This window comes from Oenanthe melanoleuca, chromosome 12, assembly GCF_029582105.1.
Source record: "Oenanthe melanoleuca isolate GR-GAL-2019-014 chromosome 12, OMel1.0, whole genome shotgun sequence".
Taxonomy (NCBI): domain Eukaryota; kingdom Metazoa; phylum Chordata; class Aves; order Passeriformes; family Muscicapidae; genus Oenanthe; species Oenanthe melanoleuca.
Genome location: NC_079346.1, coordinates 10590277 through 10603689, shown reverse-complemented (window position 1 = coordinate 10603689; position 13413 = coordinate 10590277). Strand labels below are relative to the sequence as shown.

At 47.9% G+C, this 13413-nt stretch overlaps 1 protein-coding gene across 4 annotated transcripts in view; it reads left to right on the top strand.

Annotated features, from left to right (window-relative positions):
* The window catches only part of MGLL (monoglyceride lipase), a 101548-nt gene extending 88868 nt beyond the window's left edge, over positions 1 to 12680 (top strand). For all 4 annotated transcript variants that reach the window (XM_056501138.1, XM_056501140.1, XM_056501137.1 and 1 more), the window contains 3 exons: positions 2065 to 2154; positions 7880 to 8095; positions 9033 to 12680. In XM_056501138.1, coding sequence (XP_056357113.1) covers positions 2065 to 2154; positions 7880 to 8095; positions 9033 to 9158 — 432 coding nt within the window. In that variant the 3' untranslated portion in view covers positions 9159 to 12680. The remainder of the gene's footprint in view (positions 1 to 2064; positions 2155 to 7879; positions 8096 to 9032) is intronic.
* The last annotated feature ends 733 nt before the right edge of the window (positions 12681 to 13413 follow it).

Here is a 13413-nt window from a genome sequence, read left to right as displayed (position 1 = left end):
TGGTGATTGTGTTTCTGAGGAACAAAGCCTTAGTTTTCCCTTGGAACTGGTAGGACTTCTCAGCCCTGGGCCATTTCCCAAGGACTACTGCATTCATCCCTTGGCTGGGGAGGTTTCCAGCTGAGCAAGAATTTACCTTGGCCTGAACAAACCAGGGCTCCAGACAGCAATAACAGTGAGCTGGATGACACATGGGTCCTTCAGACCCTCTCAGAAATCCCTTCCCTGGCTGAGCCAGCCCTGGCAGCAGCAGGAGCACAGCATGTTTGCAGGAAGATCAAATGCTGCTCTCTGCAGAAGCACAATTTCACCAGTGCCCTACAAATCCTGTGTCCTGTGCTTCTGATGGAAACATCCAGTTGCAAATCCAGTATAGTGAGAGGGATCTTGCTGCCTTCCCCCTTTTCTTCTCAACTGACCTGGACAAAATTCAGCTCTGAATCTTTGCAGTTTCAAAGGCTGCAGAGACAGGAGTCACATACTCTGGCAAAGGGCAGAGCAGGGGTAAAAGAGCATCTCCACTACATTTCTGCTCTTGAATGCCTTGAAATCAGGTGGGCAGGACAGCCCCTTAGGAAATACTCCCTGATGTTTAATCCTGTACTGACCCTCAGGCTATTGTTTAAGGACTCACTACACAATATTCTCTCTTTACCTTTTGTGTTTTCCATTTCACCCCTTGCTGATCTATTGCTTTCTAGCCTGAGTGGGCATCATGTTGCTCACTGTCTTTCAGCTGAATCTGCACCCAGTAACACTGCAAAGGACTTTTCCTAAGGTGCAATCAAACTGGAAGAAAGGACTATATTAAAACTTTTTTTCTTTATTCCTTTATTCTGTCCAGTTTAGCAGAGATGTTAATCACCAGGTTCAGAGTCCATAATCCTGTCATGGATACATGAAGGTGCATAGCTCATCACTGCCTTGAGTTAACATGAAATGAGGAAAACCCCATTCCTTCTTGGATCATCATAAGCTCATACCTGCATTGTTGTGCAGTAAAAATTAATTTTGCTGACACAATGTCATAGCCAGTGAGGGCTCAGTGTACAGGCACAGTGACACTGGTTCTTACTCATATCTACCCCAGGTACACATGTGTTCCCAAACCTGCTGTGAGTCTTTATTGCTTTTCACTCCTCTGTGACTTTGACTTCAACCTTGTGCTATTCCTCTAATATCATAATTAATCTATCATGTGTCATCTGTGATCTGAAGTGCCAGGGTGTGCTTCAGAAATGATTAGGTGTCTGCAGAAACAGAGGGCATAGGGGACAGCCTGCTCCAGGTGTTAGCTGTGAACACCACAGGGCACAAACCAGACCAGTGAACACTAACTGTGTATTTACTGATTAAGCAGTGATCACTTAATTAAAGGCAGCTATCAAAGCTATCACAGATCAGAGCAGAACTCTGGTATCAAAGTGCTTGTAGTGCTATTGAAGTGAAAGATGTTACCCTTTCTTCTACCAGCAGTTTCCAGCCTGGGCTGCTCAATGGTTTTGTGTGCTGTTCCCAGGAGACGTGTGAGCAATGGATTCCCTTAGCCAATGCATGCACACTTGGCTGTTGTTTATTTACAGGTTCCCTGGAGAATACACTTACCAAAATGAGTGCAGCCTAGGCAACTGCTGCAAATGGCACCCATCATCACTTATGCACTGCAGCCTGAAATCAGAGCTGTGGCAGCGAGGAAAGGGCAGGACAGCACCAGAACCCAGCCCTCTAAGAGCTGGAAATGACCTTTTCCTATGAAAGTACTGAACTGAGGCCTTTCAGAAATTAACTTAAGAATGAGGAAAAGGGCTCAGCACAATGAAGTTGTGCTGCTGCATGTGGACAGACAGCTGATGGCATTTCAGTCTAGCACACCCACTCCCTGCTCCCAGGAGCAGTTCAAACACTTTCCTCGTTAAGAGAAGTGGTTTAAATATAGGACAGATCCTTCTCCAGAGTTAGCTGACAATTCTCAACTATTTAACTCCATCAGCTCAGCATTTGGGCCTCTGTGTTCCCTCTCTCCCTCTAACTGGCTCTTTGACTTCTTCCTTTCCTCTCCCACAGGTTTTTGCAGCGAAAGTGCTCAACTTTGTGCTCCCAAACCTATCACTGGGATCAATAGATCCAAATGCAATTTCCCGGAACAAGAAAGAGGTGAGAACCTTAATGCCACTTTAAGTCATTACATAGCTGGTATCTTGTCCCAGACCTGCCATTTTTCTTTTAGAATAACCCACAAGTGTTTTGCTATGTCAGGAGGGCAGAGTCTGTGCTGGTGCAGAAAGGTGACATGTTGTCTCTGAAGCCAGTGGGACTGACTGCTCACAGAAGGCTGTGGGAAACCACTGCTCCTCCTGGGGTGTGCCTTGCACCTGCAGCTGCTCTGGTACCAGACATGGCAGAGAGCTGCAGGTGCAGAGGGAAGCACATGGGAGCTGTGTCTTTGTCTCTGCTGCACCACCACCACTCATCAGAGCAGCAAAACCCAGCTCAGATAGCAAACACACTGCTAAAGTCAACCTTTCCACCTCTGCTCTTTGTGGTGAAACCATGCAAAACCCTGTGGTCCTGGAGATTTGTCTTCCTGCTTCCAAAGCAGGCTCACATTGTGCCAGATGCATTCAAGCAGAGACAAAGAGCATGCTTGAACCAAAGAACTTGTCACAAGTTCTCCTGGATCACACTCTGACTCTGCTACAGCCTTTCCAAACAAATGATAAGTGCATGCTACACCCAAGAACAATGCTTTAAGGAGCTGCAATTGAAGCAGCTGTTGCAACAACACAGGTCCAGCCTTACCACTGTGAATGTGCATGGAACTGTCCAGGGTTGAGTTTATGTAGTGCCACAATAGCCTGGGACTTGTCCCCCATTCACACTCCTGGTAATAACTGTGTCAGCCCATTCATGCCGTCACTGCAGAAACAGGTGTAATTGCAGCTGCTGCAGCCCCACCTAAGGAGGGTTTTTCCTTCTCACTGCTGTGGGAAGAGTGAGAGAGCCACGAACTGTGAGTGAATGAAGGTGCTTAGGCTAGACCCAGAACTTGGTGCATTTCAGAAAGCACCATTTTTTCTTGAATTATAGAAAATGGCAAGGGTGTCTCAAGAGCTTTGCTGGTGCAAAGTGGTCACTTGTTCCTGTGCTGCCATGCCAGCTCACATCTCACTGACAGATGCTGTCATTTTCCCTGCATTTTCGTGCAATGGTTCATACCTTAACTAGGAATTAATAAATTTCCTTTCTCAGGGGAGGCAGCTCGACCAGCGTTAGAATTGAAGCTGAAAGGATCAGGAGCAAAGACAGTGCCAGCATCTGTGTGAGTGCAGTGCATTTGGCCTTGGCATATCCCACATCTTTGGCTCACCTATTCAGAAAACTGGAAAGCAGAGAGTTTCCCAGAATAGCCTCGAGGCCCAGGGTTGTTTCTTGGCACTGCCAGAGGGGTTTTTGTTCCAATGGCTTTTAGTTCACTTATCCTTGAACAGAGCATAAGATTTCACTGTGTTGGAGGTGGAAAGATGCAAGGAGCTGAGGAAAAGAAGACAGGACTGGAGTGAGATCATGTACATCTGCTGATGCACCGTGTGACATATGCTCCAAAGTACCACATGAGGCTGCACAAAATAAATGCTTGGGAAGAGGGCTGACTCCAATCTAGCTGTAGAAACCTGTTCTTAATTGCATTCAGCTGCCATAACTTGTTGCATATAATTCAGAGAAAGGGTTTAAATTAGACAATTAATTCACTGAAATGACACAGAGGGAAGTTTTCACATCTACATTTGTATGTAGAGGATACAAGCAATCAGGGCTCTGGAGGAGGAGAGGAATTGGAGAGCTGTATTCCCTACCTGAAGAGTGAGTGTGTCTGCAACATGTGGGTCTTTGCCTGCTCCTGATTTGTTATGTGACACCTGAACTCTGCTGCAGCTGCATTTAAAGAGGGTTTTAAATTTAAAGCATTTAAGGGTGTTTTAAATACACCTCCAAGAGCTGGATCCTCTGCTGGAAGATGCTACTGCTGCACTCGATAGCTTTATAGGAGAAAAGTGATGATGTAGGGACATCCTGAATAATAATACATTTAGGGAAGTGTCAGAGAGCTCCTGAAATTGGCACACAGTATTGACTGAGCACTTCCTTGTTGTGGTGATGTTAGGAATCACCACAGCAACCACTGGACATACTTTATAATCATTGCCATTGTGTTGTCTTTCTAACCACGTATTTGCTGCTGCTTCATCTGTTCTGTGGTGCTTCAAGTCTCTAAAGCTTCCTTGGAGCTTTACCTCTGCCCTTTTCCTTCCCATGGAGCAAGGGAGAGCCTCTTGCAGTGGATAAAGGTGCAGCTCTGCTTCATTAGAGCCTGCCCATAATGGAGATGCCTTCCAAATGAGATGCCCTGTGTGCTCTGCTGCCTTCTCACCTGTACCTGAGCACACAGCTGACACAGTAGCTGTGGGCAGTGATGTAAGGCACTTACCTGACCCCCTTCAAACACCAGGTTTTGAGGCTCCAGGCACTTATTGAAGACAAGACAGCATTTTGGTCCTCTGGTGCCTCCCAGCACACTCCACCCTCCTTTTGGGTTCAAGATGCTCATATTTAAAGCACACTATGTGCTGGAAACATCCATTATTTATATGTTACACATACGCTCCTGCCAGACCAGCTTTCTATTCACTAGAAATATTTTTGTGACAACATCCAATGAGTTCCTAATGAGTTTGTGTTCCCAGAAGGCTGTCTTCAGGGTGTGGGGACCAAAATACAGAATGACACAGAGATGCTTGTTTGATGTTTGCTGTATCAAACACAAGAGAGAAAAAAGAGAGCAGGAAGCAACCTTGAAAACCAGTCCTGTTATTCCAAGGAGGAATGACATCACAGTGGCAGGAGCCTCTTTACCCCACTAGTCTCTGTTAGCTGCTGTTGACTTAGTGGAATGGCCCCCCTGACTCAAGCCTTGCTCCTGCCAAGTCCACATAGGCTGAGGCTGCAAGAGGAGATGCAGACCTCTCAATGCCATGCAGCAACCTGTGGTTGTTTCTGCCTCAGAATTACATAAAGATAAAAAGAGCTGTTGTGAGAGACCCTGGAGAGCCTTTTCCTGACAGTGTCTGCAAGCATTCACTGGCTCTCCTGGGATCACCTTCTGCTCTTGCCCCCTGCCTCAGAGCTTGGTGCAGCAACAACAGCATTGGGCTTGCAGGGTTTGCAGATTGTAGCCTGAAAAATACAAAGCCCATTCCCTGTCTTTCCTCCTCCCCCAGAGAGCTGCTGCTTGGCACTCACCCCATGCACTGAGCATTGACTCTGACAAGGATTCTCATTCACTGACTGGGAAACATTGACTGCCCCTGCAGTCCTGATCATTTTGGGTTGGGACTGGGTTTGGGTTGTTTTGGCTTTTTTTTTTCTCCTGCCATCATCTACACAAAAATATTTTTTGGCTGCTCAGTAGCTAAAAAATCTCTGTTCTTTCAGACAACAAGAGAAAGAAAGAAACACTTTAGGTCATTCTTCTATCATTTATGGGGCTGGGGACTGTTTTGCTCCATGGGAAGGGACCTTCTGTCAATCCATCCACTCATCCCTCCTGAATTCCCCCCCTGCAAAATCTCTTATTTATTACATTCAATTAAACAAGCAAACAAACCCACCAAACTAAGAAATAATAAAACCCACCCATCTCAAAACTGTGTTGCTTTAGCACTGCACTGTGACATAGGTCCAAATGAGGCTGAAGCCAGTTGCTAAGTAGCCAATGCAACAGAGTGGTTTTGCTCAAAAAGCTGATGAAAGTCATCCTGTTTGGCTGAGCACATCAGGGTAGAGCCAGCTGCCAACAGGAGATGAGCTGCACCACACCAGGTGCTTCATGTTCTGAAAGTCAAAGCTGAACCTCTTCCATGAGCACATTGACAAGGGAACAATTTCTTCTAAACACAGGCTGCTTCTTGCCCTGTAGGAAGGACTTTGGAGAGCAGGGAAGGTACAGCTGAAGAGTGTAGGGGATGAAAGATGCAGACAGAGCATCCTTCTGCACCAACAGGCTGGTTGGGCTCTGGGATGGTCCATGCAGAGCCAAAAGCTCTGTGAGCTGCTCAGTCTCTGCTTCCCAAGGCCATTAGCAGAAGCAGAGGGTGTTTACCATGTCTCAGTGTCTTAACCACAGTCCCATCTTTGCAGCTGCCTCTTACAAACAGTTTTCCAGACCCTCAGCAAGCACATACTTCTTTGAAAGAGAGATACTGTGTGTAATATCCTAATGTTATGAACTGTGATGATTATCTTTGTCTCCCTGCCAAAAATTACCCCTCACTTCAGAACAGACAATCTTGCACAGAGCCCAAAATACAACAAAGGCTTTAATCAAATCCTAGAAACATCCACCACTTCCAAGGATCCCTAAGTGAGTTCTATGACAACCTGCATTTTTTTGGTCCAGCACCAGCACAGAGTGGAGTAGCTGTACATCTGTCCCTCCCTGGACCATCCTCAGTACTATGGGCTGGGACTGAATGGTGTCAGCCACTGATAGTCCCAAATTTCCCCCCACATCTTTCTCTTGCTGCACACAGGGATAGGAACCAATGATTCAAGCAGTGGGAGAGGGTGGGGACTGGAAGGAAGAGAGTGATGGAGAAAGACTTGTGAGCACCAGGGTGCCTCACTGCCACCTCCATTTCCAGTGCTGTGTGCTCCAGCACATTTGAGATGACAACAGGGGAAACTGGCTTCAAACCCTCTGGCAAGTGAATCCAGCCAGATGGGAAAGCCCCACCATGAACTGTTCTGCCATGCTGAGAATCTCATCTCATGGGGAACTGGAGGCAGAATCCACCCCAAAACCTTTCTGTCCATACTGTCCTCCAGTCCCTGCCTGTGCTGCATGTCCTTGGGTGGCCTGTTGGGTCACCTCCCACCCATGGTCCCCTCAGGGCAGGCACAGGCAGAAGCAAGAGGACCTCAGGTTAATGCCCTCAAGGTAGAATTTGAGCAGACCCCACTGCCTGTGAGGAGAGGAGGAGACTGTTTTCAGCTAACCTATAAATAACCATCATTGCTATAAACATCTGCCAGGGTTGGGAGAAACGGGAGGCTGTGCCAGAGACCAGCCCATAGTCAAAGCATTCTGGCAAATATTGCCATAGTGGGGTCTGTGTGGGCAGTCTCCACATACAGTATACAAATATTTACTGTAGATTTGCCTGCTGCAGTAACTACTCCTTCCTAGCAACTTTCTGCACCAGCTCTTGAGCATTTTTATTCCCTCACAATCTGGCTGAGCAAGTTGTTGACTACTTTTTTTGCCTACCACCTAACACCATCATTTGCTGCCTTGTCAGTCATGCTCTGCATCCAGAGATGAGCCCTTGGCTTTGCAGTCACCTCTGTCACTTGTCTGTAGGTATGGGTCATGGTCACCACCCCCAGACAGGGAAAGGAACACTTGAGCCCTCAGCAGAGAGGATAATGGCTTGGAGAACATCAGCTTTCAAATAACACAGTCTGAAGAACCCTCTGTAGAGGAGATATCACACTGGAATGACAGAAGGGCACAGCAGAGGAGAAAGAAGCAGGCAGGTGCCCCTGTGGGAATGGTCTTTGTCCAACACTGGTTGTTTCCTGCAGGAGCTCCTTTCAAAGAGCTCTGGCTTGAACATTTCCCAGTGGTGTAAGAGAGAAACATTCAGCAAAGAGCATGTCAGGTTGTGTGAGCAGTGCTAGTAAGGCACAGGAGCCTGACCTTGAGTGTGATGGCCAGATGTCCTGGGAGAGCAGGGAATGGCTCTTCACTGCCAGGCTGATCTGCTTCTCCTCACGTGCATGAAACATTGCCAGTCTGAATTTACCTCTTTCTCCCTGCCAGATGGAGTCCTACACATCTGACCCCTTGGTGTACCACGGTGGCATGAAGGTGTCCTTTGTCATCCAGCTGATGAATGCCATTGCCAGGATCGAGCGAGCCCTGCCCAAGCTGACCCTGCCCATCCTGGTGCTCCACGGCTCTTCTGACAAGCTCTGTGATATCAGGGGCTCCTATTTGCTGATGGATACAGTGCAGAGCCAGGACAAAACACTCAAGGTCATCTTGCTTTCTTGATTGTTAGGAGATGGTGCTGCCAGTGCTGGCCTGAGCTCCAGTGACTGTGAGGGTGGGGAGCCTGCTGCCCTCCAGAGAGCTGGAGGCCAAGAGAGCTGCTGGGTTGGTGAGGCTGGGCAGGGGAAACCCCTTCCACAGGAGGCAGCCCAAGCCCAGCCCTGGTGTCCTTTCAGCTACAGCCAGGCTGGGGCAGGGCAAGGTGGGCAGTGCCCCAGTGCTGCTCTGTGCCTGGAGGGAGTCTGGGACAGCAAACAGCTTGGTGTAGAAGTAGAGCAGGGCTCAGAAGCAGGTAAAGTGTTGACCCAAAATCTCCTCTGAACAATGCCACCAGCCTTACATCATGTCCCAGCGTGTAAAGGTAAGGAAGGTCTTTCCAAAATGCTGGACAACAAAAGCCACTTCACATCTGCTCATTTCAAGAGAACCACAGCTGATTAACCAATTGTTAGCACATGAATAAACCTGAAAGAGAAACTGGGAGACCAAGGGAAAGCTTTTGTCATCAGAAAAATAACTGGATAGTCTGAGCATAAAAGGAGCAAAATTGCACAAGGCATGATGGGAACATCCCCCATTGTCCTTTACATTCCAAGGGCATGATAAGTATTTCCTCCTCCTTAGTGGGATAAGAAACAAGAAATGTATGGGGCTGGGACATGCATTATATTCCCAAAGGGCAGCAGGGTGCTCTGGTACCCACAGATGTCAGGCAGCAGTGCCAACACCTTCCTGCCTGTTGAGGGCCAGCACCACCAGTGGCATCTCCTTGATTTCATAACCTGGTACATCTCAGAAAAAAACTGACAAGTTGTGGGCAGGACGTGTTGGACCTGTGGGTGTTGACAAGAGGGGACTGAAGGCTGTTTGTTCATGAAGATTTATTTTTTCTGTGCTAATCTGTACTTCTCCCTGGTTGCAGGTGTATGAGGAAGCCTATCATGCCCTCCACAAAGAGCTGCCTGAGGTCTCTACCTCTGTCTTCACAGAAATACTGACATGGATTGGCCAGAAGGTCTCAGCAGCTGGGGAAACCAGCCATACTTAAGAGCAGTTGCATTTGCAGCTCTTACTGGGGTTTTCTGGGAATAGATGCTTTTACTAGAAATCTCTTGGGAAAAGATCTAACATGGAGGGATTCTTGGAATATTTTACCACACACAGCATAAGGGAGGGCGGGGGGAGAGGCACAGGGTGGGGCATTATTTGCTGATGTAAATGGCCACTGCCCTAATATGAAGAATTGATAGCTGTGGGATGCCCCTCACCCACCAAACTTTCTCCACAGCTTCCCCTTCTCTGCTTTCACTGTGGTGACCGGGGTGTGTTTATACTGCAATAACTATTGGTATGTAGAAGAAATCAGTATCTTCCACTTCATGGTTTTGATGCCAGGTGCATCCCTTGTCCCCACCACCCAGTACCTTAAAAACCCTGGTCCTTGAGAGGAGAGCACTAACAAAGGTGCTGGGTGATGAGGAGAGGCTAAAGGTGGAGTTGACAGCTCCCTGAAGGTGAAAGGCTGATTTTCAAGATCAGACCCCTTTGGATAGTACTTTTGTAAGCAGACCAGGCCAGGGGAGAGCACAGAGATGCCTCCCCCACCACCCTGCACATCCTCTGCGAGTTTGCACTCGGGGAAAGCATGTTGAACAGTGCTTTGATTTTCATCATCTGAGCAGGATCCCAGAGGGGAGAGAAGGAATGTGGAATCAAACCCACTTAGCACATTCAATTTCCATGCTTTTCCCCATGTCAAACCCTATCTCCTCTGCAAGATGAACTATTCTGTAAATATTCCTAGGGACAGGGTTTTTTCCTTCCTTTGTTCCTTTTGTTTTGTTTTGTTTTTTAATCTCCTTATTTTTTCTTTTGGAATTAATCACTTGTGCTACTGAAACTGAAAAAGCAAAGTCGAAGTTATAAGAGAATATAGTAATATAATATATTATATATATATAGAGGTGGCTGGAAGCTGGGAAAGAAATGGGAGAAGAGTAAAGAAGGAGTTAATCATTCCTTCTCTTGGCAAGGAACAGTGTTGTCCTACCAGGATCCGGTCCTCTCACCATAACTTTACAGTCATAATCTGTTGTTTTCCTTCATCAGTTGGAAAATGTCCTGAAAATAATGCTAGAGAGAAGTGCAGAGCATCTGGTGGGTGGGGAGTAGCAGTGGGTGTCCTCATGGTCCACTGGTTTAGCAGGAGACCCACAGTGTGAGCAGAGATCCTGTCCAAGCTCATGCCAGTCTCCTCCTCACCAGCCCTGGGGCTGAAGGCAGAGTGTAGATGTGACCATCCATCCAGCCTCTCCCTTGCTGTGCTGGGCATCCCCAGACCCTGCTGTACAAGGGCTGTGGAGGAGCCTGTGGTGCAGCTAAGCCAAATTCTAGAGCTGCCTGAGTCTCTGCTAGCAGCAGGGTGAGAGGAAAGAGTTTAGACCCTGGATGAGAGCAGAGACATTATACTGACACAGTAAAAGCTGCATAGTGATGACAGTGGCTGTGTGGGCCAGTTTACCCAGCGTGATGGCCCTCAGCAGGAGGCACTATCCAAAGGGAAGGGGTTTAACCTGCACCTCTCCCTCTGGTCTTGCAAGAAGAGAATGCAAATGTTGCACTATGAGAGATGGGGCATCTCCCCCAGTGACAAACCAGCCCTCACTGCCTTCCCTGGCAGCAGCAAGAAGCACAGCTGTGTCCTGAGCTGCTGCCCCCAGGGCTGGGTCCCTGCTCTGGCAGCCAGGGCTGTCACCCACCTCTCCTCCCTTTGGAAGCAGCTCTAGCAAGGTTCAGGAAAGGGACCTCAGTGCAATAACAGAACCAGGGCTCAGTCCCATTCAGTCCCAGCTGCATGGATGAATGAAAGATGTGCGGATGCAGGTTGTGTCCTTGTAGTTGCCTTAAGGGGCCCGAGTCAGGGAAGCTCTTTTATACAGGTTGATCCAGGCACTTTGGCATTTGTATTTTCTTGCCTCTAAAGAGAGGAATGAGCTCTAGCTCTCCCAGCAATGCCAGCTTTTTATTGAAATATTATTCCAGTGCAATTGGCTGTTCTCAGCAGCCCCCGCTGAACCTCTGGTGACACTCTGGGAAGGAGCAATGAGCAGGTCACCTGCTTTCCATCTTCCAGCAGCCTGTCTTCAGGAAACTTCTGCTGCCTGAGCAAGCTCCCTCCTGGCCAGATGCTGCTAGAGAAAGACAGCAAGAAGAGAAACATTACAGCAGTGATAAATCTCACCTGCTTCTTCAGCTGGAAGGGGAAACAAGTGGGTGTGATCCAGAGGTGACAGACGTTGCGGGGGTAGTAGCAAGATGATGATTTAAGGATAGGATTTTTGAAAGCACTTTTCTTGAGGAAGTCAGGAGGAGTAAATCAATGCCCACATTCTTTACATCCTTTCCAAAGTGACAAGCACTTTGCAGGAGGGGAGAGGGAAGTGACCCTTCAGCAGAAAGGTCAGAGCCCGTTCGCTCCCTCCAACCTGGCTCCAGGCAGAGGAAAGTCCGTTGTCAGTGCCTTTGCTAAAATGTGTCCTTTCACCCAAGGAACATCTGCAGCCGAACAGAACTAAAGGGAAACAAATTACATTGATCTGGGGAAGACTTGTCCTTCTGTCTATAGCTAAGCTCAGCAGTGGCACATGGCCTGGGGGAGGCTGTGTTTGAAAAAAAAAAGGTTAATAAACAAAACCTACAACGAACAACTACAAAAAAAAGAAAAAGCCAAATGACCCCAAAGCCATGGCACAGCAGCAGGTATTGCCACCCTCAGCCAGTTTTGTGAAGAGTTACCTTCTGAGGCAATTAAACCTGTCCAAAAGAAGCTGGGCTCTGCCTGTGCTGACCCCACAGACCCTGGGCTGGCTGCTGAGCAGGTGGGGAAATGAGTGCAGAGGGAAGGAGCCAGGAACAAACCAGCCTGGGCCAGGTGAGACGCTGATCTGCACATTTCAGCTCTGCTGTTGCTGATCCCTTTCCCTGCCTGCAAGCTCCTTTATCCTGACCCAGTTGGGTTTCACCAAGCCCCGGAGGAATTCCTCCTTGGCTGAGCAGATTAGCAATGAGCAGAGCAGCTGCTGAGGGAAATGTAATTACACCCTATTTCCAACTGGCAGGTACCACTTGCAGGGAGCACAGCCAGCCTTAGGAATGTTGCTGTGCAGAGCCACACCAGTCTGCTCTGCCGTGGAGAACAGGTGGCACTCGTGTCTGAGCAATAGCAACGTGTAACTACTGTATATATCACCACCTGTAGCACTGAGAGGCCATTTCCCACTGCCTAACCCATCATGTTTTCTATTTAGCCTGTCCTTTTTATACCACTCACCTTAGCACACTGCCAGCACAAGCCCATTGGGATCATGTTTCCTTTTACAAGTTATTCCTGGGGTTGTCTCTCTTGTTCTGTTGTGTTCCAGTTCAATAAAATACATTATATATATATATACATATATAAAAACATATATACATACACATGTATTTTCAGTGGAAAAATCATATACAAGTTTAGGATTCTTAAAGGAATACAATGTATATTGCAACTAATAATAAAGTTATGTTTTCTGAACAGAGCGTGTCTGAGGGCATCATTGGTGACCATTCCAAAGTGCTTCCCACACCCCAGATTAAACAACAGTGTGAAACTGGTGGAGAATACTCACTAACAGGCAAACTCAGCCTGCTCCAAAATCTAGCTCCCATGCTTTTAGAAGCCCATTAAAACATGATGTTGGTCCTGAACTAAACCAAATTCCAACAGGAATTACACTGTGACCAGGAGCAACTGCTGATTAAATCCTACATTTTGTCCCCAGCTGTGAGTGGGGAGTGGCTTTGATGCTCTCAGCTCCCAGGCAGTGCCCAGATGCTGTAAGAGCTCCTGGTCCATCCAGGCCAGGCTCAGGCATGGGGAGCAGGCAAAGGCTGCAGCTCCAGTGAGGGGTGAAGGATTTTAATTCAGATCAGCTCAGCATATAACCCACAGTGCTTCACTTCCATTTGCTGCTGGTTGAGCACCAGAGGAGGGAGAAGTGGGGCTGCAACCCACTGCAGAGCTGCAAGGGGTGAGCAGGACTCACACCTCTCCACTGCCACTGTCCCTGCCCAGCTTTGGGCAGAATTTCATCACAGGAAAAGGGAGATGGAGCTGAAGGGTTGTGCAGGTGCCACCACACCACCAGAGACCACACACATGCTGCAGCCTGACCACTTGCCAAAACCACTCCTGCTCACCCAGCCTCTCAGAAGGGAGGGGGGTTGGTCAGTCATTTGCTCTTCTCTCCATGTATGAGCACATGTCT